The sequence below is a fragment of the Callithrix jacchus genome, chromosome 2 (genome assembly GCF_049354715.1).
Source record: "Callithrix jacchus isolate 240 chromosome 2, calJac240_pri, whole genome shotgun sequence".
Classification (NCBI taxonomy): domain Eukaryota; kingdom Metazoa; phylum Chordata; class Mammalia; order Primates; family Cebidae; genus Callithrix; species Callithrix jacchus.
The window spans coordinates 50,419,008-50,446,391 of NC_133503.1; the positions used below are offsets into that span (position 1 = coordinate 50,419,008).

The 27,384-nt window shown below is 42.8% G+C and overlaps 1 protein-coding gene across 9 annotated transcripts in view; it reads left to right on the forward strand.

Moving 5' to 3' along the window:
- Window positions 1-27,384, forward strand: part of SLC36A1 (solute carrier family 36 member 1) — an 84,296-nt gene that overhangs the window by 42,981 nt on the left and 13,931 nt on the right. For 8 of the 9 annotated variants that reach the window (XM_035288907.3, XM_054250938.2, XM_008988348.5 and 5 more), the window contains 4 exons: window positions 3,452-3,550; window positions 6,408-6,574; window positions 9,394-9,563; window positions 16,672-25,601. In XM_035288907.3, the coding sequence (XP_035144798.1) occupies window positions 3,452-3,550; window positions 6,408-6,574; window positions 9,394-9,563; window positions 16,672-16,943 (708 nt within the window). In that variant the 3' untranslated portion in view covers window positions 16,944-25,601. Of the gene's footprint in view, window positions 1-3,451; window positions 3,551-6,407; window positions 6,575-9,393; window positions 9,564-16,671; window positions 25,602-27,384 lie in introns of those variants that run through there. The other variant, XM_078363400.1, reaches the window with a different exon arrangement.

Genomic DNA, 27,384 nt, shown 5'->3' on the forward strand with positions numbered 1-27,384 from the left:
TACCAAAAAGGAAGGGTAAATATTTACCCATTATTTCACATTGTAATTAGAGCTCTCAAGTGCACCTAGGATACACTCCTGTAGACATTAGAGATGAATTGAGTGAGGCCACCCCCCATAAACAGGCACACCTGCTGCATTTAGTTTTAAGTCATTGCAGGTAGTTGGGCTGTGGTAGTTTCTATGGTCATAGGGCTGGGATAAGAATTTGGGTTTTTGCAGCGTCTCAGTCCCAACCAACTGGTAGTATCCTTCCAGAGTGATGTCTGTGCATAGTACAATCAGCACACAGAGCAATGTCTTCAAAGAAGCAGCCCTGCTGATTTCTTGAGAACAACTCCAGGTCTTCCTCTGGGTTTAGCCAGAAGTTGTGCTGTGATCAAGTAGTGCCATCTGCCCAGAGTGCGGTATGGGGGAGAAGGTTTGGCTGTGTTTTGGCGTGGTGACTGCCCATAGTGTTGTCAGTGCTTCATTTTGATGTGCCCTACGGCTAAAGATGCTCTCTCTAGGTCATTTTTGTTGCTTCTGCCTCTGCTGCTTGTTACTACTGTTCTGTTTTGGCATTTTGCCCCACTTACTATGAGGATTCCTCTACTGTTGGGTGTTTCTGAATTTTTTCCCACATCCTAAGCATGTACTTGACTGCTCCTCTTGTCCCTCATGCACATGCCATTGTAGGTAGCAGACCACAGTCTTCCATCCCTCTGTCTTCAGCATGGGGAGAGTCAAATGGAATAATTCTGGGCAGAATGCCTTACACAGAGGGGGCTCCCAATAAATGTTTTAGCACTGCATAGCCTTGCTTCTGATAGGTATTTTTTCCTAGTTATAACAGTTTCAGAATTGAAAGAGTACATGTCATAATCCATGTGTACATTTAACAGCATTTTCTCAAAAAATATTATTATTGTAATTGATAATATGGTAAGACCTCACTTAACATCATTGATACTAGTTTTTAGAAACTGCAGCTACATGAAATGATGTATAGCGAAATCAGTTTTTTTCTTCATCAATGTTATAACAAGACAACATTGAAGGAAATGACTGTACCTTATTTCACTTAAAGTCTTAGTTTCCAAGAATCTATTGATGGCAAGGGAGGACTTACTGTGTTGTAGAATTGAGGAGATATGTTGATAATGAGCTGATTTTTAAAAACATGTATGTTTCTTTATAAATTAAACCTTTATCATTTAGTTGGTCAGGTCAATAGCAATCAGTAAGTATGTAGAATAATATACTCCTGCTGGCCTCATTCCCACAATATCCCAAGACATGGATTGTGAAATTCCCTGTCTAATGCTTGAATCTGCTCTGATGTGTGAATAAGAGCAGGAGTCATTCACTAACCAACAGGTAGCACCTATTTCCAATAACTTATGTTACATTTGTGACTCAGGAATAATTACAGGGCAATCTTGCTCTCAAGTTCCATTGTAGAGCAAAAATACCTATTAGTCTATTGAAATGCCTCTTACAAAGAGCTCTAACGGATTTCTTAGCAGGGGCCCAGGGAAATGTATTTATTTAATTTTTTATTTTTTCAAAAGCAGTATTGCTGCTTTGAAGAGAAGTCTGTTACAGAGATTAATAATGGACCTCCTTTTACTTGCCTGAAATCACTCTGAAACCCGTTGAGAGCATGCCTCATATTATCTAAAATCCGTATAGTCAAATCAATTTTAAAACATTGTAAAAGGCTGTTTTAACATCAATTTTTATTTTAATCGAAGCAATGTATGCATGTGGTTTAAAAAGCCAAATTTTAAAAAGGCAGCAGCTTTGAATCCCCCCTCCCCACCCTGCTCCTTCCACATAGTCTGGTACTGGAGACTGTTGTTTGGTGGAGGATTTTGTGACTATACTTTTATTAGTCAGGGTTCTCTAGAGGGACAGAACTAATAGGGTATACGTACATATACAGGGAAATTTATTGGAGTATTAACTCACATGATCACAAGGTCCCACAATAGGCCATGTGCAAGCTGAGGAGCAAGGAAGCCAGTCTGAGTCCCAAAGCTGAAGAACTTGGAGTCCAATGTTCAAGGGCAGGAAGCATCCAGCACAGGAGAAAGATGTAGGCTGGGAGGCTAAGCCAGTGTAGCCTTTTCACGTTCTTCTTCTGCCTGCTTTTTAATCTGGCCATTGGCTGAGCTGGCAGCTGATTAAGGGTGGGTCTGCCTTTCCCAGTCCACTGACTCAAATGTTAATCTCCTTTAGCAACACCCTCATAAACACACCAGGAACAATACTTTGCATTCCTCAATCCAGTCAAGTTGACACAACCTACTTCTTATACAACATTAGCATTGTACCTGCAGTTAACAATTACCGTTTTTGGGGCCTATTTTTGAAAACATTCTTTTTGCTGTTTCTCTCCACATGTCGCAACACTTCTGTTGTGTGCTTCTTGGTAATACTTTCAAAGTGCTCAAGCTCACTGTTAAAAATTTTAAAAAGGAGAAGAAAAGAAGAGGAAAAAGGAAAGAAGAAGAAAAGAAGAGGAAAAAGGAAGATAACCAATCTAAAATACTACTTTCTCTTCCCTTCCAGCTTTACCTTTGGTGTTTATGTAGTTGTATCAGAGTGAATATATAAATTAAAATTAAAAATTTTTCCTCACTAATATTTCATAAGTAGATTTTCATATTCTACCTAGTTATCTCAATTTGTACTTTTTAATAGTGCATACTGGCCAGGTGTGGTGGCTCACGCCTGTAATCCCAGCATTTGGGAGGCTGAGGCAGACGGATCACTTGAGATCAAGAGTTCACAGATAGCTTGACCAACATGTGAAACCCTGTCTCTACCAAAAATATACAAAAATTAGCCAGCTGTGGTGGCGTGCACCTGTAGTCCTAGTCACTCAGGAGGCTGAAGCACTAAGAATTGCTTGAACCCAGGAGGCAGAGGTTGCAATGAGCCAAGATCTCACCACTGCACTCCAGCCTGCACAACAGAAGGAGACTGTCTCTAAATAAATAAATTCATAAATAAATGAATAAATAAATAAATAGTGTGTATATTCTGTGGTTTAGCTGGTATGTTGTTAATTACTCAACTGATCCCTTGTTTGGGAACATTTATATTGTTTTCAGTTTCTTTATTAAATAGCTTTGCTCGGTATTTTTCATCTTTTTCCTCTTTTTCTACTTGCATTCATTTTCTGGGGATGGGATTACCTAGTGAAAGAATGTGACTCTTTCTATGCAAGCCCCAGCATTTGAGTTTTTAATAGTATCTTGGGCTTATCTTTCCCTCAAACAAATGGGGTTTTCTGAAGAGAAAAACATACAAAGGTTAAATGTCCCTAAATCATCTGTCAGGTATTAGGCTTTCTTCCTTAAGAGAATCTTGGATTTGTTCAAAAGTATGACCTCTCAGATTCAGAGTCCAAATCTCGAATTTCTGTATAATCATTTGCTTTGTTTTGCTTTCTCTCTTTCAGAGGATCCCAGACCCCAGCAACCTCCCCTTGGTGGCCCCCTGGAAGACCTACCCTCTCTTCTTTGGCACAGCAATTTTTGCATTCGAAGGCATTGGAATGGTAAGAGCTGCACTGTGATTTGGGCCGGTGTTCTCTAGTGCCCTTGGTGTCCTCCAGGTCTATTTCAACGAATGCTGAGGAAACATTGGTAGAAATGATCTTCTGAGGCTGGGCATGGTAGCTCATACCTGTGATCTCAGCACTTTGGGAGGCTGAGGCTAGTGGATCCCTTGAGGTCAGGAGTTCAAGACCAGTCTGGCTAACATGGTGAAATCCCATCTCTACCAAATATACAAAAATCAGCCGGGCATGGTGGCAGGCACCTGTAATCCAAGCCACTCAAGAGGCTGAGGCAGGCAAATCACTTGAACCTGGGAGGTGGAGGTTGTAGTGAGCCAAGATCATGCCACTGCACTCCAGCCTGGATGACAGAGTGAGACTCTGTGTCAAAAAAAAAAAAAAAAAAGAAAGAAAGAAAGAAAGAAAGAAAGAAAGAAAGAAAGAAAGAAAGAAAGAAAGAAAGAAAGAAAGAAGAAAGAAATTATCTTCTCTGACTTACTGGTTACTTAGTGAATAGTGTTTCAGGGATTCCATTGAGATTTCCCAGCTCCAACTTTTCAAGACAAATTACATATAATTTTTAAATGATTACCTTCAAGGCCCCTTCATTGCACACTCATCTCCTAGGTGTGCAGTAAGCAATAGTACATGGCAATCAGCAAGGCAGGGTCTAGAGTCAGAGCAACTTGGGGTAAGTCCTGGCTCTGCCATAGAGTAGCTGTGTGACCTTGAGCAAGGGCTTCACCTCTTTGAGCCTTCATTGTTCCTGAAAAGTGAACTTAATGATTCATGGTTGTTAGGATTAAATGAGATATGTGCAAAGTGCTTTGTGCAGACCCTGACACATGGTAAATATTTAATAGATTTTTATTTTATTAATAATATTATTGACTTTATTATTGAACCAATAAATGTATGAATAATTTCTCTGCCCTAAAACGTTGGTTTGATGTATTTTCTGCATGTAAAAGAAAAGCCTTCACTCTGGGCTCAGCATCCTGTGATTTCACCAAATGCTTTTCCTAAAGAGGCATCTACTCCTCCATCTTACATAATTTGAATTTTATTTGTATTTTTCATAATAATGGTACAGAACCCTTCTCTGAAGAAAGTTTTTCATTCCTGCCCAAGGGCCCTGCAAATGGGAAGACTCCTCCTGTCATGGCACTTCTTTCTCTTTTTTGACTTCCCAGACACTTTATCTACTTTTAAGAAAACCTAGAAGCTGTACAGATTGTTTTGTCAACATCATGAGGAATCACCCAGGCGGTGCTGATGAAACACACTGAGGCTCTGACATCATGGGGGAAGCTTTGGGAGTGATCACATGTAAATCACTGATCTCCCTGAGGTTTTATACCTTGCCCTGTATTCTTTCTTGGGGTCTCTCATTGCCCATGAAGACTGTCTTTCTTTAATTCAGAAACACAAAAGGTTTCCTGCTGCTGTGGACGAGGCCTGAGTGGGCCTATATTTCAGCAGTGAGAAAGAGATCCCAAGATCTCAGAAATTGAAAGAAGAGTATGAGAAAGTGTGGAAAGATGCTTAGAGACTTTGGGTTCCTAAGGGATCTTGTACTCAGTTTTTACAGCTTCCCCAAACAGCACAGTGCAGAAGTTGTTTGCTTGGTTTCATTAGCCAAGAGTTGTACACAAAGTTATTCTGCAAACATTATCAAGATTTCTTTGTATTTCTACTTTTTAAAGAGAACACTGCTAGATTGACTCTTAGTTTTGGATCTAGGGCTTGTTCATTGCATCCAGGTGAAGTGCCAGCTGCACACTGTGTATTCACCATGTACTCTATATTCATGCAGCTGTCACAGGCCCGATAGGACATGGAGGAGATGGGCTCCCTTCCCTCTGGCTCTTTGTACTTTTGGTATGAAGGAAACTGACAGATACATTTAGAAGCTGTTTCTAATGGATGTGGATTAACTGAAGCTGGAGCAGGTGGTGGGAGACACTCGGGGCCCCTGGGAACACCAGGCCTGCAGCAGGATTGTGGTGTTAATGTGTGCAGCACAGACCTATCGTGCCTCGTTGCCACAGGCACTGCAGGAAAATAAGTGTAATGACAGGATCAGAGTTTGTGGTACAGCTAGACATTGCCCAGTGCTCCTCTTCCTTATTAGCTGTGCCAGATCCAGTTGATGGCACACTGTGAAGATCCTCACAGTCATACCTGCTGTTTTCCCAATTCCTAAATAAACTCATTTTCATAACGTATCTTACCTTTGCTTCTCCAAAAGTTAAAGAACATCTTGTGTTATGATGAAGGAGGCAGCAAAGGTCAGTGGTTTTTAAGACGAGTCTGGAAACTGGGCATTGTTAAGTACCCAAGTCTTAAGATCCTCTTTTATCGCACTGCAGTGTCTCTAACGTGAAGGTTTAACTTGTCACTGCTCATGCTTGCCCCTATTGAGCTAGAGTGGCAGTATTCCCTGACCTATATTTTGCATTATTTAGACAGGTTAGCAGGAAGCTATAATCTCAGGTTAGATGCCAGGTGGGCATGATGTGAGAGGGCCTTCTGGTTGCCATGTGGCCTAACTCATAGGGCAAGGGACATTCTCAGCCTGCAGGGATGCTGGAGCAGAACAGAGCACTGGCTTGAGCCAGGAGTCCTGGGCACTTGCCCTGCCCGCCCTTACTTTTAGGACTTCCAGGCTAGGAAGGGAGCTGTGAGTCCCTTCTAGTCCCAAGAGTATAATGTCTGATGAAATAACTTTATTTATAGAGCAGATGTGCTTCTGGAGAATTCTGGAAATAAAAGAGTTGCTTTTTTTCTGAGGATTTTTTTTTTCTTGGCCATTAACTTTGCTTTTTTCTGCTTCTCTGTCACTACTCTCTCATAGGTTCTGCCCCTGGAAAACAAAATGAAGGACCCTCAAAAGTTCCCACTCATCCTATACCTGGGCATGGCCATCGTCACCATCCTCTACCTCAGCCTGGGGTGTCTGGGGTACCTGCAATTTGGAGCTAATATCCAAGGCAGCATAACCCTCAACCTGCCCAACTGCTGGTATGTGGGGAGGATGAAAACCTAGGAGTCCTGGATATTTAAAAAACTAAAGGGGCAGAGTGTGGATTCTTCCTCTTACTTGTCCCTTAAACTTCACTCTAGCCCACCATCCCCTGCCACCACCAGCCCTCACTGGCTGTGCTGGACTTCATTCTGTTTGGGTAATTCATGCAGAGCCTTCTGCTGAAGCCATTGGCTGATCAGCCGATGGATAAGCCATTTCTCCTTGGAATTCCTAAGCCCAGAAGGACTGAGTATCTAGTCCATTCATTGTAAACCATTCCAAATGGACAGGGAGATGGGTGGGCAAACCTGGATTTGGTTCCCAGCATCTGTTGTTCCTCTCCCTTTGTAGTCACAGGTTCGATATGCAGGTGGGAGCATCTCACTGTGGGCTGGGGATTGTTGGGAGTCCTTTCTTACCTCTCTTCCATTGCTGAATGTATTATAGAGAAAGAGTGAGCCATATTGAAATGCTTCCTAAAAAGGTAGGTGTCCCAGGGCCTGCACTAAGCAACCATCCTGTTTTGAAGATTAATCATGTCATTGTGGAAAGCAGCTGTTAGCAGACACTGAGAAGCTTGTTGAACACCCCAGAATCACCTTTTAGTCTAGGCTGGCTGATCTGCCTGGGTGTGCTTTTTATTTTGTTTTAGATTGCTTATTTTATTACGTTTTTTAAGCCAACAGCACTCAGTATTTCCAGGGGGTTTCCCATTCAAGTATGAACTAGGCTTGACCCTGCTTATCTTCCATGATCAGATGGGATTACCTTCTAAGATTCAGAATGGTGTGGCTATAGACCTAGATTTGCTTTTTATTTTTTGAAATTATGTTTAAGTCCATTTTAACTCGTGAGGCATACTAATCATATATAGGTATGTGGTGTGTGTGACAGACATATTATAATGTGTAATTATCAAATCAGGGTAATTGGCATATCCATCCGGTGCCTACTTTTAAATTTCCAAATGTTTCTGCCCTTCTAAGAAGGAAGAGGCAGGTGGTAGCTTCTTGGAACTGTGTCACCTTTCCCTGGAAGAGAAAGGGATCAGGAGCAACAGAAGCAGCCCACATGATCTGGAGCCGTAGAGGAGCATCTGTCTTCTTTCCAACACCCCAAACCCAGCTGCTCTACACTTTCTCCTTCTATTTGAGTATAATTTATTTGACTGTCCCTGCAGGTGTCACTCTCCTGAGTCCAGACTTCATGGCTCTCCAGAGGCTTTGGGGCTGCTTTGAGTTTAGTGATAGAGCCACCAGATGATTTTTCCAAAGAGTTTTTATTATCTATTCATGGAGCAAGTATGACCTTTTTCCAAACTCAGTATTTACAAAGTTGTTCTCGTGCTTATAGCATAAGAACAACTTCTAGGTTTTTAGTTCAACCACAGAGAAACTCAGTGCACATATACACATTCTGCATTACCACATTTAAATAGATTTCCAGCAAGCGAGGACAAATGTTTCTTGCTGCTTAACACATGAGGGTCTGGTTTAAAGTGGAGCTTTGCTTAGGGACAGAGACCTTTCCTTTCAGTGACCAAGTCAATTCTGTAAGTTGATCACAGACTTTTTTTCTGCTCTGTTCAGTCAGAGTATTGGAGTGATAAAATAGAGATATCCTGTGGTAAGTTACGTCTTTTTTGGAAGCTACACATGAAGCAGTAGTAGGAAGGTAGCCATAGTGGTATGGAAAGATGGAATTCTTGCTCCTGCCTCTTGGTCCTGCAAGGTCTTCATCTAATTCTATGGACACTGACTTGGGTGAGACCGATATAAATAGGCTTGTTACATTTTAATTGCATTTCTTGTTTTTGTTTTTGTTTTGTTTTGTTTTTTTGAGACGGAGTTTCGCTCTTGTTACCCAGGCTGGAGTGCAATGGCACGATCTCGGCTCACCCCAACCTCCGCCTCCTGGGTTCAGGCAATTCTCCTACCTCAGCCTCCTGAGTAGCTGGGATTACAGGCACGCGCCACCATGCCTAGCTAATTTTTTGTATTTTTAGTAGAGACAGGGCTTCACCATGTTGACCAGGATGGTCTCGATCTCTTGACCTCATGATCCACCCTCCTCGACCTCCCAAAGTGCTGGGATTACAGGCTTGAGCCACCGTGCCTGGCCCTGTTTTTGTACACCCATATGACCATGGCAAAGATTCAGATTTTCAAAACGTATACAGAGAACATTAAGTTTCCACCCCTCACCCTCCACTCTAGTTCCCAATTTTACAATTTCTCATTTCAGAGGCAACCATATTCCCAGTTTCTTATGTTTTTTCTGAGCTATTTAGTGTATGTAAGATTGTCCTGTGGGGTGAGAGTGTTTGTTCTCCTCTTTTTCCTTTTTTTAAGACAAATTGTAGCACTCTGTAGATACTGTATTACTTCATGCTTTTTTTCACTTTAAAAAAAAAGTGACATAAAACCATCCGCATGATGGTGATATACTATATCAAGTGATATAGTGATATATCATGGGGATAGTTTTATATCACACCTAGAGTTCTGCCTCATACTTTGTTAAGAGCTATATGGGGGCACCATGATTTATCTGACCAGTTCCTACTGGTTAATATTTAAATTGTTTTCAGTCTTTCCTTCTTAAATAATGCTGCAGTTAGATATTTTGAACGTAAGCTTTTGTGTACTTGTGCGAGGATATCTGTGAGATGAAGTTGAGATTGCTGGGTCCAAAGGACATGTGGGTTATAGCCTTAATAAGTGTCAACAGATTGCAGTGGGACCATTTTGCACTCTCGCTGATTATGTACAAGTGTGCTGAGCAGGCTTTGAATGTCTCCTGTCTGTCTGGGCAGGTTGTACCAGTCGGTTAAGCTGCTGTACTCCATTGGGATCTTTTTCACCTACGCGCTCCAGTTCTATGTCCCGGCTGAGATCATCATCCCCTTTTTTGTGTCCCGAGCGCCAGAGCACTGCGAGTTAGTGGTGGACCTGTTTGTGCGCACAGTGCTGGTCTGCCTGACATGTGAGTAGAAGGTGATAATTACCTTGCTTATTTTTCCCTAAAGGGCACCCAGTCTCCAGGGCTTGCATGAGAAAAGACAGGATGTGTTGTAGTGAAGCTGCCTATGTTTGTGAGCAGAAGACCTGACCCATGGCCTCACTTGCAGAGTTGAGGCATCTCCAGATAGGGAAGTGAATTAATTATATATGTACCATAAAGAACATGGGAATGAGGACAGTGGTTTATTTATAGATAGAGTATGAAGTGCTGTGGAGATGGTTATCATTCAGAGGAAGGCATACAATTACTATCCCATATTAAATAAGGTAAAGGTCTGAAAGCCATTTAACCCACATCTGTAATGAGTATAAGTTACTTTGATAAAGTGTACTTATTTGCGTTTTCAAATAGTTTCTCCAGTGTGACAAGTTACTCCTTAGATTTCCTTTAGAGCCTGTATGACACTATTCTAGAGAGTTTTTGATGTCAGTCTTACTAAATATGTTTCAGAACATTTCTGTTGATTAACCTAGGCGTTTGACTGATCGCTTGTGTTTTATTCTTCTTTTCCCAACCCCGTGCCAAAGAGTGTTAAGTTAAAAGACAGGGTATCCTTCTGTTTGCTATGGTTGAAAACTGGTGACATTTCAAAAATAAAAGTAAATTATTTTTTTGTAGCTTCTGTGAGTTGGTAGACTAGAGAACCCCTGAACAAGTCGGTCTTTCAGAGCTAATTTAAATTTCTAGGAGATTTGCAATTGTTTTCCAAATCGAAACGCTGAAAGCATAGATTTCTCTTTTTGGCTCTATGTGGCTTTTCTTTTTTTTTCTTTTTTAGGTTTTATTCTTTTGGAACAAGACTCTCTTTGCTTATTATATTGAGACTTCCCTGCGGATTTTCTTAAATTATTCAGTCTGAGCCTCTGTCTTTGAAATAAAGATAGATCCATATGATTTTTAAATTCTCATTAGGGTTGAATGTTTTAAGGATGAAAGCTGGGAATGTTGTCTAGCATTTGCGCTGAGTCAGTCCTTCAAGCCCTTTCCTAGACCAGCCTATAGGAACAGCCCACACAGCAGCTAATCCAGGGCCCAAGGCTGTTGAAAGCAGATGCTGTTCCCACAGCCACTGAAAAAGAAGGAACATGATGTATCCTGCTTTTCTAGGAGATTGCCTTAATGTGTGCTGGTAAGATGGGATACGTGGACTCCAGATTTTAATCCTGTCTGTACCAGTAACTCTCCATGCTTTCATTTCGAAGTGTATGTTTCCACCACGGATGGATTAGCTCTAAGTGCTGAGGAGACAGCTTTCATGTGTACAGTATTTATAATGGAAACTCTGAGGGTCCAATTCTTAAATCCAAAGGGTACTGGAAGAAAGAATGTGGTTAGTTAAATTTGCTTTTTTCCAAAGTGTTCCCTCCAGAAAAAGTAGATCTCCCTAGGTAAAATGCTCTGTCCTGACTAATCTGCTCCTCCTCCCTTCCTATCGAGCTGGGGCAGTGACTGGGAGCCTGACTCCTCTCCCTTGCTCCATTTTCCCCTCCAACCTGGCTCAGCCTCCCTGTAGCATATGTCATGCTTCCTGCCAGGCTTATTTCTGCAGCGCCCTGCAGGAGACAGCAGTCTCTGATTCGCAGACCTCATGCTATCCTTAGATGCCTCTGGGTTTTTGCTTCACTTTTCCTGGCCCTGTCTATGAGTCTCATCTCCCTTCTGCAGCATGACACTCAGAAGACATGGCTGCTTTTGATCTTCAAGTGTGTGCCTTTGTTTTTCCCTTCTGTGATCTATTGTGACTTAGCCCTGCCTTGTCATCCTGTTCAAAAAGGCAGCTCCCTTTTGACAGCACTCGCCTCTCTCACCTTCCGTGGAGACTTTGAAGTAACTGTGGGACTCAGTAGAGGCCTTTCATGGTAGCAGCAACTTAAATGTATTTATGCAAGTTCGTTTTGTTCTCACCTCTGTTCTTTCAGATGTGATTTTACATCTTTAACGTAATTGATTTTTTTTCACTTATACTCATAAATTTTGTGAGCAGCTTCTTTTATTGCTATTTCTGGTGTTTTCCTATCTTTTCCCCAACTTTTCCTCCTCCTCTTTACCTTCCAAGGGGAACAGGAGGAATTTGGTATAGCTTCATTTTTTATCCCCCTCTTAGAATTCAGCTTTCTCCCTGCTCTCCCGCATCCTCCAAAGATTACTATGGCTGATACAGACTTTGTAGATGCTTAGTTTCAAACTGTTGGAAAAGACGGGCAGTGAAAACAAGTATTTCATAGAATAGTATTCATCGTGTTATGATTTCATATCGGACAGTGTCTACTGCCAGCCCACATTTTTGGAAATGCAGTCTTAGCAGGTTACCTTATATCAATACCTTGTATGGAAGAGGTTGGCTCCACCTGGCAGAGTCTGGAGTTGTAGGATCAACGGCTTTTCACATTTTTTTGGAGCAATCACCCATCCTTCAGTGATTCCTACTAATTCTCCGTGGCATTTGCTGTGTGAAACATTTAACTTCAGTTTGCTATGAAAATTTCAGAAACCTAATTTTGAAGATATAATTACATAAAATTGCATCATTCAAGAAGCCTGTTGAGACTGGAATGCAGAGCTTCAAAACATTCCAAGCAGTCAGATTTTTAGAGGATGAAGCTTCCAGGTCCAAACAGTAGCTTCTTAGTACCTTCGAGCCTTTTACGTCTTTTAGTCTTGTAGCTACAGTGAAGAGCAGAATGGTTAATTAGCTGTGCAACCCTGGGTCCCCCAGGAACCCTCTCACAAGGTCTCGGGGTAACTGTAAGATACGAAAGATGTCTGATATCCAAGGCTTCTCTCAGCTCCAAAATTCTGTGATTCTGTATAGCTGCTTTGAGCTTAATTTTAAGTTTCTACAAAAATATTACTCTAAAAAAAGAAAGTCAATGTAAAAACACTTGGAAATAAAAGAAGAAATGCCAATATTCCACCAATTTAACAAAATAATTTTTTTCATTGTATCTTCTGTGTCTTAATCCTCATGGTTGCATTGTAAAAACAGTTGCAATTGTAGTTTACACATAACTTTGTCTTTCACATTTTATTTACTTTTATGTCACAAATATTCAGATCTTTCCCTCATATTTTTGTGACCTCATGGTATTCCCCTGTATTGGTGGATCATATTCATGAAGGTACTCCTTTAATGTTGGACATGGAGGTTGTTTCCCTTGCTTTTGTGGTTTTTAAATGTATACCTCCACTAAGTCAAAAGTTGTATTCTGTCCAAGACTCGTGAATTTTAAAGGCATTGTTATAGACATTTAAAAGTAGCATGGTAGGTGTGAACAGCTCTGATCACAATAAAATATGAGCAAGAGCTCCCAGCACAGGAACTGTAAATGGCCAGCGTATTTCCTAAATGTGTGTATGTTCTTTTCAGTGCTTTTCTCTTGTCTTGTGCATAAGTCAGCTCTTTCTGATGCTGGTTCAAAACCACAGGCTCCAGAATCCTGTTCCTTCTGTGAACGTGACTGTTGACCGTATGTTGCTTCAGCAGTCTAAAAGGTTATATTCTTCATGTCTCTTCAGCCAAAGGGAAGATGTTTTGTAATACTGTTGGAGCCTTCTTGACTAATCATGTGGTCTAGCTCAGGTTGTCCTCTGGCCCCCTTTTTGTACATGCCACAGCTGAGCTGCTGCTGAGAGGTGTGTAACTGCAGTGTGGAACACTGTCTTCCTCTTTGTCTGGGCTGGGTCTTTTTGTGTTGGGGGCAGGGGATTAGAGGAGAGTGAGGAGAGGGGTATTCCTGGCTGTCTGCTTCCTGACATCTCTACCTTGTTGAGTTTCTCTGCATAGGGCAGTTTTAACTCACAGAAGACAGTTAGTGCCAGAAGGGGTTTTATTTGCCCCTCATGTCTGAGTAGTTGATGGCTGCCTCTGGAGTTAAAGTCGTTTTCCATGGTGGCCAAACAGATACCAGTGCTGTTGAACCCTGGGGGCTGTTTATGCCAATTTGGTTTGGATATCCTTCTCTCCTTCCCACTTTGCATTAGTGGGAGGCTCGCTCTTCTTGCCCTCTGCAGTGTCACGCCTTATGTAGGACTCAAGTGGCGGTATGTGGTTCAGCCAGGACAGGAAGAGGGACTTCCCTTTGCAGCCCTGTGATCCCGCCTTTAAGAGGAGAAAAATGTTCTTAAAATCTCTATTAAGGATATTTTTATTAGGTATATTTGTCTTATATAGTGGTGAAAACAAGAACAAGATTTTAGAGTACTTATAAAATATCATGATGAAGTGGAAGATCTTTTGTCCAGAGGAAAAATTCTGATCTCAGGCTCCTGTTTCTGTTTACACTTAACTCTTGCACAGAGTGGAGCGTCTGTGTGACTCCACTTAACTATCATGAAGGACCCATATGCCCTGCTAGGTCAGTATGGGAGAGGCTGGGGAAAGGACAGACTCTCAGGGCTGCAAGAGGCTCTGATTTGTCTCCTGCTGGGGGCTCATTTTCTCTGATAATAAAGGCCTCCTGTCTCTTGAGTGGGCTTCAGCATTTGTGGAGATGCTCTTGTGGCTGGCACTGAAGGAATAACTCACACTTTCTTTATCCATACAAAACCGGTTGGGTTAGAAGCTCCCATTTTGGCAAGCCACATGTCCCAGGAAAGGAATCCATTCCATCGCTTTGCTGTGCCAACTCAGGCAGCACATGGTGCTTCCCAGTTGTCAGCAAGGCGAGGGACATATCCCACAACACAGTTCTAAGTGACTAACACTGGCATGTGTAGTTCCTTAAAATTTCAGAGTTGGGTGAGACTTCAGCCATCACCCAGTCACCACATTTCACAGGTAAATGAATGAACTGAGGCTCAGAATAGTAAGCTGACTTGCCCTGCACCACTCAGCTTGTTATGGAGCAGTGACTGGTGATAATATTGAAGCATTTATTGTTGGTTTTTAGAACTCTGAGTTCTTTACATGAAGGATGTCATTTGACCATCCCATTTAGCAGTTGGGGAAATGAGTCTCAAAGAGTTTAGGTAACTAGCCACTGAGTGGTAGAGATGAGGTCAGAGCCTGGGCATTCCAAACCCAGAGCCTACACCCATTCCTATACCACCCTCTCCCCAGGGCTCAGTTCTCCCAACTGTCTTAGTGCAGTTTCCACCCCACAGTAACACCTGGCACCAGCACTGCAAGGATGACATTAGGCAGGGAGACCCAGACCCCAAAGAGGGCAACTATCTTGGTTGTTGGTACCACTTTTGTTGAGTGTTAGATGACCTATGATGAGAATGCTGTTTTGTCATCAGCCTACAGTTTTTATCTCCAGTTTTCTCCATATTCAACCCTCAAGGTTTGGGGGATGTCACCAACTCTATTTAGAAGCAACTAGGAGCTGAAAACATACTGTTTTTAAGTTGCAGGGAAATTAAAAGCCTAAACTTTTTTGTACACTTCTCAGAGCCTTGAGATCACTGAAGATGTTAATGAGAATTGCCATTAGGGTTGATTAGTAGAAGAAGGAAAGATGAAGAATTGCCCCAGAGTACAACACTGCGGCAGAGGTGGATCTGAGACCCGATATCCTTGTACCCCTTTGCTGTCAGGCTTTGGATCCCTTGTCCAATTCTACTTTATTTTTTTTTACAGCTCCTCAAAAGTCAACTTCAGACATTTCAGTTTAAAGTGTTTCTTACAAAATCTGGTCTCTAAATGCAATCCAATCTTTTCTTCTGGTGCTCAGCCAAAAAAGCAGTGATCGATTTAGACATCGGCTGCCTTGGACTGAGATGTTCTGGCAATCTCACCAATGTGGTGCCTTCCTTAGAATGACTCGACTGCATTTCTGCTTTACAAAATGAACTTAGAAGCAAACCTCTCATATACAATGTAACCCTAACCCTCTCCTAGGAATCAGTGAGGTAGTAGATAAGCTCTGAAAATCTGTATCGGTGCTGGGAGCATCCAGCTGTCGCCCAGCAGTGGGAAACACAGTCTGTCAAACTACATTTGATTACTAACAGGTTAAGGATGTATTTTTCATGGCCAAAAAATGAATACTAATGATGATAGCATTACATGTAAGACATCCCTACTCTGTACCAGGCCTTCTGTTAAGCAGCTGCATAACCTCATTTGATCATTATGACATCTCTGTGACATAGGAGCAGTTAATATCCCCATTCTGCCAACAAGAAAACTGGGGAATGGAAAGGTGCCATAACTTCCCCAATGCCACTCAGCTAATTATCAGCAGAGCCAGGATCTGAACACAAGAACCTAGTTCCAAAGCCGACAGCCCTCAGTAAACCTGTGAAACACTGACCTTTGCTCACCTGGTGGCAAGATCAGTGAGATGGGAAGCGTGAGGTCAGTGGGCATTAGGATGGGTGTGTTTGGTGAATCCTCCTGCTGACAGCAGTCTGGCAGTGTTGGCAATGGCTGCTATGGCACGGAAGCTGATGGCACCCCCTGTGGCAGTGCACCACTGGTCTTCATCAGTCCCTCCTTCCTCGCTCACCTGTGGCTGAGTTTCACATGTTGGAGCTGGGGTTGTCCCGACACAGAGACGTGGTCATTTTGTGGGGCTTTGCCAGGGGTCAGCCTGCTGACAGAACTGCCTTTTTTCACCTGTATGAAAATGCTCTGTGAAATGGGGTTTTATCATGCTGTCTTTTGAGAAGGAGGGATTTCTTTTCCTATTTGGTGTCTTGTTGGTTAAGTAGAGATGTTTGTGTTGACCGGTAAGAAAATGAGCAGCTGCTCAGAAATGTCCACCTCCTTTTCTGCTCCCTACCCTCCCTTCTTTGGTAGAAACCAGATTTCCCTGAAATATAATTTGGTTCCTTTTGCCAAGAAAGATGGAAGTCATGCACTATAGCAAGAAAAGCTGAAAGCCTGGGGACCGGAGCCAGAAGATTCAGTTTCCAGTCCCAGTTCTGCTGACGTTGCAGTGGGCCGCCAGTTATTCCACATTTCTGGGCATCTATTTCACAGAGACTGGACTGGATAATGTCTAAGTTTTCTTAGAGCTCTCAGTCCTTTAAGATGGGCAGATGCTGAATTTGCTCAACGGTAGGGAAATCGACCTCTCCCAGCTCTGGGCATCTTAAACAGGCATGTCCTCTCTCCCTGCAGGCATCTTGGCCATCCTCATCCCCCGCCTGGACCTGGTTATCTCCCTGGTGGGCTCCGTGAGCAGCAGTGCCCTGGCCCTCATCATCCCACCCCTCCTGGAAGTCACCACCTTCTACTCAGAGGGCATGAGCCCCCTCACCATCTTCAAGGACGCCGTGATCAGCATCCTGGGCTTCGTGGGCTTTGTGGTGGGGACCTACGTGGCTCTCTATGAGCTGATCCAGCCAAGCAATGCTCCCATCTTCATCAATTCCACCCGTGCCTTCATATAGGGATCTTGGTTTGTCTCTGTAGCTGCCTACCCATGCCCTGTGTGTCCACGTTACCTGTACCCAGAGCCTCAGGTATGGTGCAGGCTCTGAGGGAAGTCAGGGTCACTGTGTGGGAACCACTCTGCCTGGCGCCTGGCACCTGGTACCCTGGGCCACGTAAGGCTGAGGGCAGGTGAGAGGTGGGGTGGCAGACACGCAGAAGTGCCGCAGTGACAGGGTTGTCACTATTTACACCCAGAACTTTCCAGATCTCCCTCATCATACCTCCTCCTTTTTACCTGCCCTCTGCCTGCTGGTGCACCTCACCTAACTCATTCTCACTGCACAGTTCACTTTATTTAACAATTTTAGTGTCCCCCACCTCATGTTTTCTTCTTTTCTGGGCCAAGCATAGATGAAATAACTGGGAACCTCCCCTCTTTATAAAGCTGGGCTTCTTTCCCATCTCTCTCCCAAATTTTGTATCTCTATATTCTTCCTATTCAAGTCTCCAGAGGGTGGCTAGACCTACCTGGTCATTTGAAACAGGCCCCCCAAGCTGGAGTTTTTAATCTTGACTCTCTGGCTTGCTGTGACCCCTAAGGCAATGCGTCTCTTCTCTAGGTTCGTTAGTTGTGGGTCACAGTACTGTATTCTTAATTGCTTTAGCTCTTAAAACATATGAAGTATTGCCTAAACTGAAAATATTTATATCTTATTTAAAATCAGATTTTTGTTTTTAGACTTTCTCTAGATTTGGGGTTATTACAAATCGCTTCTTCCTCAGTGAACTTTGACTCAACTTCTCCTGCTGAAAAGAAACTCGCTCCAGGAGATGTCTGCTTGGGTCTTCGGCACTCTTGTCTGAGGACTCAAAGGTTTTAATTAGGATTATCTAAAAATGTACCTCGGTGAGGAGGCACAGATTTTGCTTCCTGTTGACCAGCCTGGTTTCATATGAAAAACCACTGAAGGACTGCCGAAATGTCGTGGGTGCACCGGGCCGAGGGAAGGGTCGCTGAGTGAGAGGCGTATGGAGTGGGGCTGTGTACATTCCAGCCTCAGCCCATGCCAGGTGAAAGGATTAGCAATGCTCAGTCACCATCAGGCTGGGACGACACCCACTCTCTTGCCACAGATGAGTAGCTCAGGTCAGTGTGCACAGAGAGTTTTAAATTAAGTTCATAATCTTTACAGCAGCTGGTCTGACAACTGCGTGTGGTGCTTGGTTGTTTACAATCAGTGGGGAATAGGGCAGAACCAGTGCCCGGCCCCACGCTGCCTCTGTGATCTGGACTTTGAAAGGAACCAGTGAACCACTGAACACTAACGAGCCCTGTCTTTACCCCAGAATGCCTCCCTGGGTATTGCAGACAGCCTTGAGGTTGGCCCTCCTCAAGGTCAGCCTTCATATTTGGGAGCAAACTTCAGAGAAGGCAGAAGATACACTGCCTTGCTGTGACTGCCTCTTCTTTCCTCTTATTGCGAGAAGTATTTCAGAAGGTCATTGATGAATTCCCCCTCTCATTAGCACTGTGTGTGCACGTTTGCACGTGTGTATGTGTGTGTGTTCCTGTGTAAGTAACAGCAGACTCCTTGTCTCCTCTGTTCCTGTCACCAGGCTCTTGCCTCACTGCAGTTATGGTTCACTCTGAAAGTTAGTTGAGGGAGAGCAGCAAAAATGTATCAGGAGTTTTGCTTCTGTGTTTCACCAAAGCTCATGGGGCTCAGACCTACTCACATGGCCCCAGTTTTTTCTTTCTCTTCTGTTCCAAAGCCAGGATAGCTGACTTCCAGGAGAAGGGATGGGAAAAAGGGGACTCTCATTGTAGTGGCTCCCAACCTACCTAATAATTTGTTAACTTAGTAACATGCCATCACTGTTGACTTGTTCTTCCTTAGGAGAACGATGCTTTTCACCTACGCTTTCTGTTCTATGGTGGAGTCTAACAGGTGCCATATGATCAAGAATCTAGCTGGGAGTAGCAGAGGCCCTGTCTTCTGAAGTTTCAGGTTTAGAAGTTACCACAGTGGGCTCAGAAACTGTCATCTCCTGGTTCTAAGCTTGGCCTCTGGAAGCCCAGCCACTATCTTAGCTGTTTTCCACAGTGGTGCTGAGAGTGGTCTCGGTGAGAAGGCGGATGCCAACCGGAGGGCCAGACCTGTGTCATTCCCACATACTCCTTGGTGGACGTTTCTCAGAGCTGCTAAAGGCCATCCTGCCCAATTGAGTTCTGAGACTGGGACTGTGATGCTGCGACCTGACGGCTGGATGGTAGAATACCGGGGTCCCCCAGCTCTTAGCAAGATGCAGGCTCTTGCTCCCATGGCCCTGGCCTTAAGAACATGGTATGTAGGAGAGTTGGCTGTAGCTTTAGGATTTCTGGAAGCCAATTTGGCATGGCCTGTTTGATCTCTGTCTAGTGCTCCTGCTACACTGACAGACTGTTTGGCTCTTTTGAAACACCCAGGAAGGGGCTCCAGTCGGAGGATCTTCCTGGCTATGCAGCTGCACAGCTCTTAGGCATCAAACAAAGGGTCAGCCAGCCAATGGTAGTGGGAAGAAGCCCTTCCTCCCCTTCTACAAGCAGCGCTCAACCAGCTCAGAATCTCTTCCGCAGCCCCCAGGGCTTCTTGAAGCAGAGAACCCTCCCTGGTGTCTTCCCAGGATACGTAGAAATATCACAGAGCAAAGGTTTTCGGGAATTGTGAGGCTGCATCTGCTGGAGCAAAGGGAAACTGTGGGCTTTCTGTCTAGATACTCTTGAGCTCTGCAACCCTGCTCGTCACCCCAACTTCCCCAAACCAGAGGTAGCTTTCTCAGAGCCCCTTGGTGGTTTTCTCCTCCATACTGCTGTTGGGGGCAGGCTTCCAGCTGTCAGTGGGCAGTGCACATCCTGCTAAGTGCAGGCACTTGCCAGGGAGAGTGTGAGCTGGCATCTTCTGTTCACCCTCCCTAGCAGTTGTCACCATTCACAAATGGCATTATTTATATTGTGCTGCTGTCCAGCTGCTAAGAACCCTTCATCTGCACAAGCCCTGGCTAGATATGTGTGAATGTGTGGCATCATTTCATTTCTGCTGCCCTCTTCTATCTCACCTCTGTAGCCAGATTCATTGGCTGATGCTCACTGCTTGCTGTCTATCCCCGTGAAATTTAGTTTTATCAGTAGTCTTAAAGTGTTGATCCCAAACATGTGTATTAGAAAAATCATGTTTCTTCTCTCATCTTACTTTCCTCTTCTCAGATTTCTCTCTTCCTAGAACAGGATCTCTGTTTAACACTAATGTTCACCTCATATTTTTTGGAAGTTCAAAAAGCTCAGTTTATGTCTGTTTACAGCTCTGTCTCCTCACTGCTCACAGCAAGCAGGTCTGTAGCAGTGGATTTTATTTTGTAGCTGATGAGATGTTAAGGCAAGCCTCAGCATCAGCCCCCGCTAGGTCCACAATGCTGCTTCCTTGAAGGGAAGCCACAGAGTCCAAGTGGCAGGACTTGAGGTTGGCTTCCGGTCTGCCTTAGAAGTTAATTTTCCAAAGTACATTTCAAACCTCTGAGGCCATTAGGGGAAAAGGAAGGAGTGTGATTTGTCTTTGAAATTACGGTTAACACTTTTCGACAATAAGTCTGGCTGGTTGCAAGGCTGTTTGCCCCAGCAGCACCAGCCTATAACATTTCTTCCCTTTCCTTTGTGCCAATGAGTTGTTCCCTGGCCACAGGACATAATGGTGCTGATAGGAGGTTATCAGAGTGAGTAAGGTAGGAAATGAGGGTGCAGGGTGCCTGTCGTTCACTGCGTTATTTGGTTTAAGTCAAAGTTATTCTGGGGAAGCTATGTTCTTTCGGTGGGTAACAAAATTGGTAACTCTATTGTAAAACATGTCAATGGATGTGTGAAGAAAACCGAGCATGCACTAGGTGTTGATAACCAGACAGTACTGTGTATCTCACGTGGCTGCATGGATGTGCACTTCCAGCATGCTGTGTGTAGAGATGTGGCTCATGCCAGAGCTCGTAGAGCCTGTTTTGGGTTTTGCACATGGATCATATGTTAAGCTTTTTCTTTTCAATAAATGAATTTTATTTTTTATTTTTGAGAGGTTGCTGTCTGTGTCTCTTTTTTTTTCTTTTTATGTCACTCAGATGCCTTTATTAGATGTTGGGTTAAATGTTTCCAGCTTATGCCACAGAATTCATATGGGAAGGTGGCACAAGCAGTAGACCCGTGCAAGGAGTTAGGAGTTGCCCAGGAAGAAAGGGACCAGGAATGCTTTGTTTTGTTTTTTTCTGATAGACAGTCCTCCCCTCCCTAAACTTCCTCCTGCTTCTCTTGAAAACTGGAGTAAGAATTTCCAGCCCTCTCCATGCATAGCAGATGAGCCCAAATGACAGGTGTGGTGGCCAGTTCTATATGTGTCAATGTATAATTCAGTCACACACTAACCCAGGTGTTGCTGTGAAGGTATTTTGTAAATGTGGTTAATTAATGTCTATAATCAGTTGCCTTTAGGTAAAAGAGGTTTTCTCAATATTGTGAGTGGGCCACATCCGATCAGCTTAAAGGCCTTTGAGCAAAGCTGAGGTTTGCCTGGAGAAGAAGTTCTGCCTCAAGCCTGCAGCATCGGCTGCTGCCTACTGGCCTGCCCTGTGACTCGCAGACTTGCTGGCTCACACAGTCATGGAGCCGGTAGTTCCCTCATCCCTCTCTCTCAATCTCTATGTCTAAATATATTAACATATGTGTGTTTATATGTGTATACCTGTATAAATTGTGTGTGTGTGTGTGTGTATATATATGTCTCCTACTGCCTTTGTTTCTCTGAAGAACCCAGACACAACAGGTAACACTTAATTTTCTTGAAATGTGGAGATTAATTTCAGGACACGACAATAGAAGGCACCCCTTCCCTTCCCTTTTTTTCACTGAGTGGGAAAAACACAAAGCTTAAAATGTTTATTCTCTCAATACAGTTTTCCCCAAAAAATCGGTGGGAATTTGTTCCCACCAGCAAGCACGCAATCAGTTCTGTGGCAAGCACTAGCCAGATGTGCTCCAGTTCATTTCTGACACCACCTACCTGGAGGTGGCATCAGATCCTACAGGATGAGGGCTCAGTCCTCAAGAGTGACACCCCCATCCCCACCACTCCAGTGCCAATTGCCAAGTGCCAGATTATTTACCTGTGCTTCTGACTGGCTTGTAAATTATAAATCAGTGTTCCCATGATTCTGTTTTGGGGTTGAATTTGTTAGAGTAGCTCATGGAACTCAGGGAAATACGTTTGCCAGTATATTATACAAAGGATACAGATGAAAAGATGCATAGGGCAAGGGATGGGGGGCGAGGTGCAGAGCTTCCATGCCCACCCGTGTGTACTGCCCTCCAGGAACTTCCACAGGATCAGCTCTCCATGGCTTTCCAAACCCTGTCTGTCCCCTTGGGCCTTTTATAAAAACTTAACTGGGTAGGCATGATTGATAGCCATGTGGAATTATGACTGAACAGATAAATGTAAAATGTAATATTAATAGACTGGGGAAACCCAGGAAAGAGATTCTTCTTGGCCTCTCCATGCAGCATTCCTTCATCCAGAGCATGGAGCAGGATCACTTCTGAAATGAGGGTCTATGACTCACAATTAAACAAGTGTCATATCGCCAGCTCTAAGACAGAAAGCCAGGGAAAAATTAGAGTACTTTTTTGTTTGTTTCTAAAGACTATCTTGGGGAGAAATAACAAGGGCTATGGAACTTAGGAGCCAGGAACTGTATAAAAACCAACGTTTATATATATCATAATACTACAGTCACATAGACAAAGAAAAAACAGGACCATCTGAGCTGCCTCCTCTATGATTTGAAAAGTAATCTTTGTTGACTACTGAATTAAACAAGTTTAAAAACAAAGCCTTCAAGGAACACTTAAAGTATAACATTTTACCGAGAGAGGAAGGTGGAAATGTAGTCTGTTGTCTGTTTCCATTGTCAATATCATTTCTGGAACAGGAAGGTCAAAGAGATTTAGCAGTCTATACCAAGCCTCCAACCAGTAGGTAGCAGCACTGGGATACACACACAAGTCCTGTTCCAGAACCTGAGCACCTCCCAAGGTGCTGGCTGCCTTTGTTACAGCCTCAAGAGGGGGGTTTGCCTTGAGGAATTGTGAGGGTTAGAGAGAATGTTGTAAAGTGCCATATGTTTTAATCACAAAGGGCTTCTTAAACATTTTCTGAAATATTAGCTGACCTGAAGAAAACCAGGACTCCAGAGTACTTCTGCTTGTATTTCCTGCTGTCCATTCATGCACTAATGTCTTACTTCCTCTATGCAGGGCACTCAGTCCTCTTAGATTGTCCACCTCTTCAAGTTTTTATTTCTAGTCACATTTATACCTAATGGCTGTAATCCCTTCTTCCAGAAAGCCAGGGCTCTCAGGTAAGCCCATTGCACTACTGGAGGCATAAACCTGAGTGACAGTGGATTGAATTTGAACCCTAAGCCTGGGGCACTTTGCTATATAGGCTGCCTTTTTCATACTTAGCCCATGGCGGTTGTGCTGAGGAATTATGTGTGTCTTTAATGGGTATACTTTATTAGACCCTTGGCCCTTGGTCTCCCTAAAAAAAAAAAAAGAAGTACAAATTACATGTAATTAAATTACATTTACCTTTTTCAAATATATAGTTCAGTGTGTTTTGCATATAGTCATGTGACCATCATCTCGATCAAGATGCAGAATGTTTCCTTTGCCTCCAAAAGGTCCCTTGTGCCCCTTTGCAATCAATCCCAGTCCTTGGCAACTGCTAATCTGTTTTTTTCTGTCTCCAGTTTTGTCTTTTCTAGAATGCCATACAAAACCATTACATATGCAGCCTTTTGTGTCTGGTTTCTTTCGTTTAACATAATCATGCTTTTTCTATTCCCCCATGTTGTTACATGTATCTGTAATTGGTTCTTTTTATTGCTGAATAGTATCCATTGCATGGATGAATTTGTTTATCCATTCATTAGTTGATAGACTTTGAGGTTGCTTTAAATTTTCAGCTATTTATGGCTTAGTTATTTTAATGTAAATTTCTGGTAAACAATTTTAAAAACTGCCTCTTATTCTTCCTTTAAAACTCACTTGTAACTGCTGCTAATCAGAGTATGTTACAAGGACAACTTGAATTTGTGCTCCCCAGCGGTCATTCTCAAGTTTTGGGCTCAGATATACTCTATACTTAATCATAAAAACAAATCAGCTATTATGAATAAAGCTTCTGTGAATATTCACGTACAGGTCTTTGTGTAGACGTATGTTCTTATTTCTCTTAGGTAAATACCAAGAGGTGAAATGATGGGGTTGTATGGGAAACGTGTGCTAACTTTTGGCAAATTGTTTTCCAAAGCGGCCATACCCTTTTGGATTCCTAATGTATAACAGTTACAGTTGCTCCATATCCCCACCAATACTTAATATTGTGATCTTTTAAATTTTAGCCCTTCTAATGGGTGCAAAGTGACTTCTCGTTGCAGTTTTAATTTGCATTTTCCCAATGACTAGTGATGTTTTGCACCTTTTTACGCTTATTGGCCTATCTTCTTTAATGAAGTATTTGTTCAAGTATTTTGCCTCTTAAAATTCAGTCATCTACTTCTTTTGATTTAAGCTTTTTTATTTTGAAATAATTGTAGATTTACAGGAAGATTCAAAGGCACAGGAAGGAGGTCTGGTGTACCTTTCAGCTGGGCTTCCCTGTGTTAACACCTCGCAAAACTGTAATACATTATCGAAACCAGGAAAGTGACATTGGCACGATCCATAGAGCTGATTCAGATTTCATTAGTTATATATATACTCATTTGTGTGTGTGTGCATGCTCATGCGTGCGTGTGTGTATAGCTGTATGCAGTTTTATCACGAGTCGCTTTGTATACACCACCACCACCAGCTAGATGCCTAACTGTACCATGACCTTAAGACTCCTTTATGCTGCCCCTTTATGGACATCCACTCCCTTTAGTCCCCCACATCCCTAACCTTTCCCAGAAGCCAGGAATCTCTGTTCTTCATCTCTATAATTTTGTTATTTCATGAATGTTATATAAATTGAATTATGCCATATGTATCTTTTTGGGATTGGCTTCTTTCACTTAGTATAATTTCCTTGATGTTCATCTAAGTTGTTTCATTTAGCAGTAATTTGTTTCTTTTTATCACTGAGTAGGGTCCCATGGTACTGATGTTTAGCTATTCACTCACTGAAAAAAAATGTACATCGTTTCCAGATTTGGTTATTACAAATGAAGTGCTATAAATATTTGTGTAAGTGTTTCTGCATGAAGATAGGTTTTAATTTCTCTGTTATATGTGCCCAAGAGTGTGATTGCTGAATTGTACGGTGATGTGGTTTGGCTGTGGCCTCACCCAAATCTCATCTTGAATTTCCACACGTTGTGGGAGGTGATTGAATTGTGGGGGCGGGTCTTTCCTGCACTGTTCTCCTGATAGTGAATAAGTCTCATGAGAGCTGATGGTTTTAAAAAGGTGAGTCTCCCTGTACAAGCTTATTCTCTCTTTGCCTGCTGCCATCCAGATAAGATGTGACCTGTTCCTCCTTACCTTCTGCCATGATTGTGAGGTTTCCCCACTTATTTGTAACTGTAAGTCCAATTAAACCTCTTTCTTTTGTAAATCGCCCAGTCTCAGGTATGTCTTTATCAGTGTCGTGAAAACAGACTAATACATATGGTAAGCCCAGTATTAGTTTTAAAAGGAACTTCTAAACCATTCTCCAGAGTAGCTGTACCATTTTACTACTCCACCAACAATGTATGGGTGATCTATTTCCTTTGCAACTTTGCCAGCCTTTGGTGTTATCACTGTTTGTGGTGGGTGTTTTGTTTTTGTCTGTCTGTCTGTTTGTTTGTTTGTTTTGAGACAGAGTCTTACTGTGTTACCCAGGCTGGAGTGCAGAACCTCCCAGGTTCAAGCAATCCTCCTGTCTCAGCTTCTTAAGTAGCTGGGGCTACAGGCGCATGCCATCATGCCCAGCTAATTTTTGTGCTTTTAGTAGAGACGGGCTTTGCCTTGTTGGCCAGGCCATTCTTGAACTCCTGACCTCAGGTGATTTGCCCGCCTTGGCCTCCAGGGCCTCCCAATACTATTTGTTATTTTAACCACTTATCAGATCCTGTGTTTTGTTAGATTTATACTTAAGTATTTAATTTTCTTTGGAGCAATTATAAATGGTAATTTTTTTATTCCAGTTTCAGTGTGTCCATTGGTAGTGTATAGAAATACAATTGACTTGCGTATTTTAATGTTGTATCCTGTGACCTTTCTGTACTCAATAATTCTAAGTTTTTGGTTAGGTTTCTTGGGATTTTCTTTTTAGACAACCATGTTGTCTGTAAATAGAGACAGGTGTGTTTCTTCTTTTTCAATCTGTATCTCTTTTCTTTCTTTCTTGTTTTTTTTTTTTTGCCATATCGAAATGGTTCAAATTCCCAGCTTGAAAACAAGTGGTGAGTGAACATCCTAGTCCTGTTCCTGACCTGGTACGGAAAGCATTCAGTCTTGTGTGATACAAGCTGTACAACCTTTATAGAAGCCCCTCTATTCCTGTACTGAGATATTTTAAAATCATTAATGAGTACTGAATTTTGTCAAATGTTATTTCTGTATCTGATATGATCATACCGTTTTCTCTTTTCACTTTTTGATATGGTGGGTTCCATTGATTCATTTTTGAATATTGAAGCGGCCTTGCTTACTTGGAATCAATCCTACTTGGTCATTTGATATTATTCTTTACATACTAGATTGCCTTTCATTTTTCACTCACCCTGATATTTACTCTGACAGATGTAGACTCTGGAATGGTGCCTTTTTAGAAATTAGCAAAACCATATACATAATTACTATTTTGGGCCTAAGTGTTCTTTTGCCCCAGGCTAGATTTCCAGCTGCTCTGGTGCTACATAAAGGTTGCAGGGGTTTCCTTAGAGCAGGATTTCTTTCTTCTTGTTGTTGGGGAGATGGAGTTTTGCTCTTGTTGCCCAGGCTGGAGTGCAATGGCACCATCTGGACTCACCACAAACTCTGCCTCCCAGGTTCAAGCACTTCTCCTACCTCAGCCTCCTGAGTAGCTGGGATTATAGGCATGCACCACCACGCTCAGCTAATTTTGTATTTTTGGTAGCAACGGAGGTTCTCCATGTTGGTCAGGCTGGTCTCAAACTCCCGACCTCAGGTGATGCCCACCTTGGCCTCCCAAAGTGTTGGAATTGCAGGGGTGAGCCACCACAGGGTTTTTTAACCTCACTCTTATTGACATTTGGGGCTGGATAATTATTTGTTCTTAACCTCACTACTATTAACATTTGGGGCTTTTCTGTGCATTAGAGAATGTTTAGCAGCATCCTGGGCCCCTACTCACTAGATGTCAGTTGCACCTTGCAAGTTGTGACAAGTAA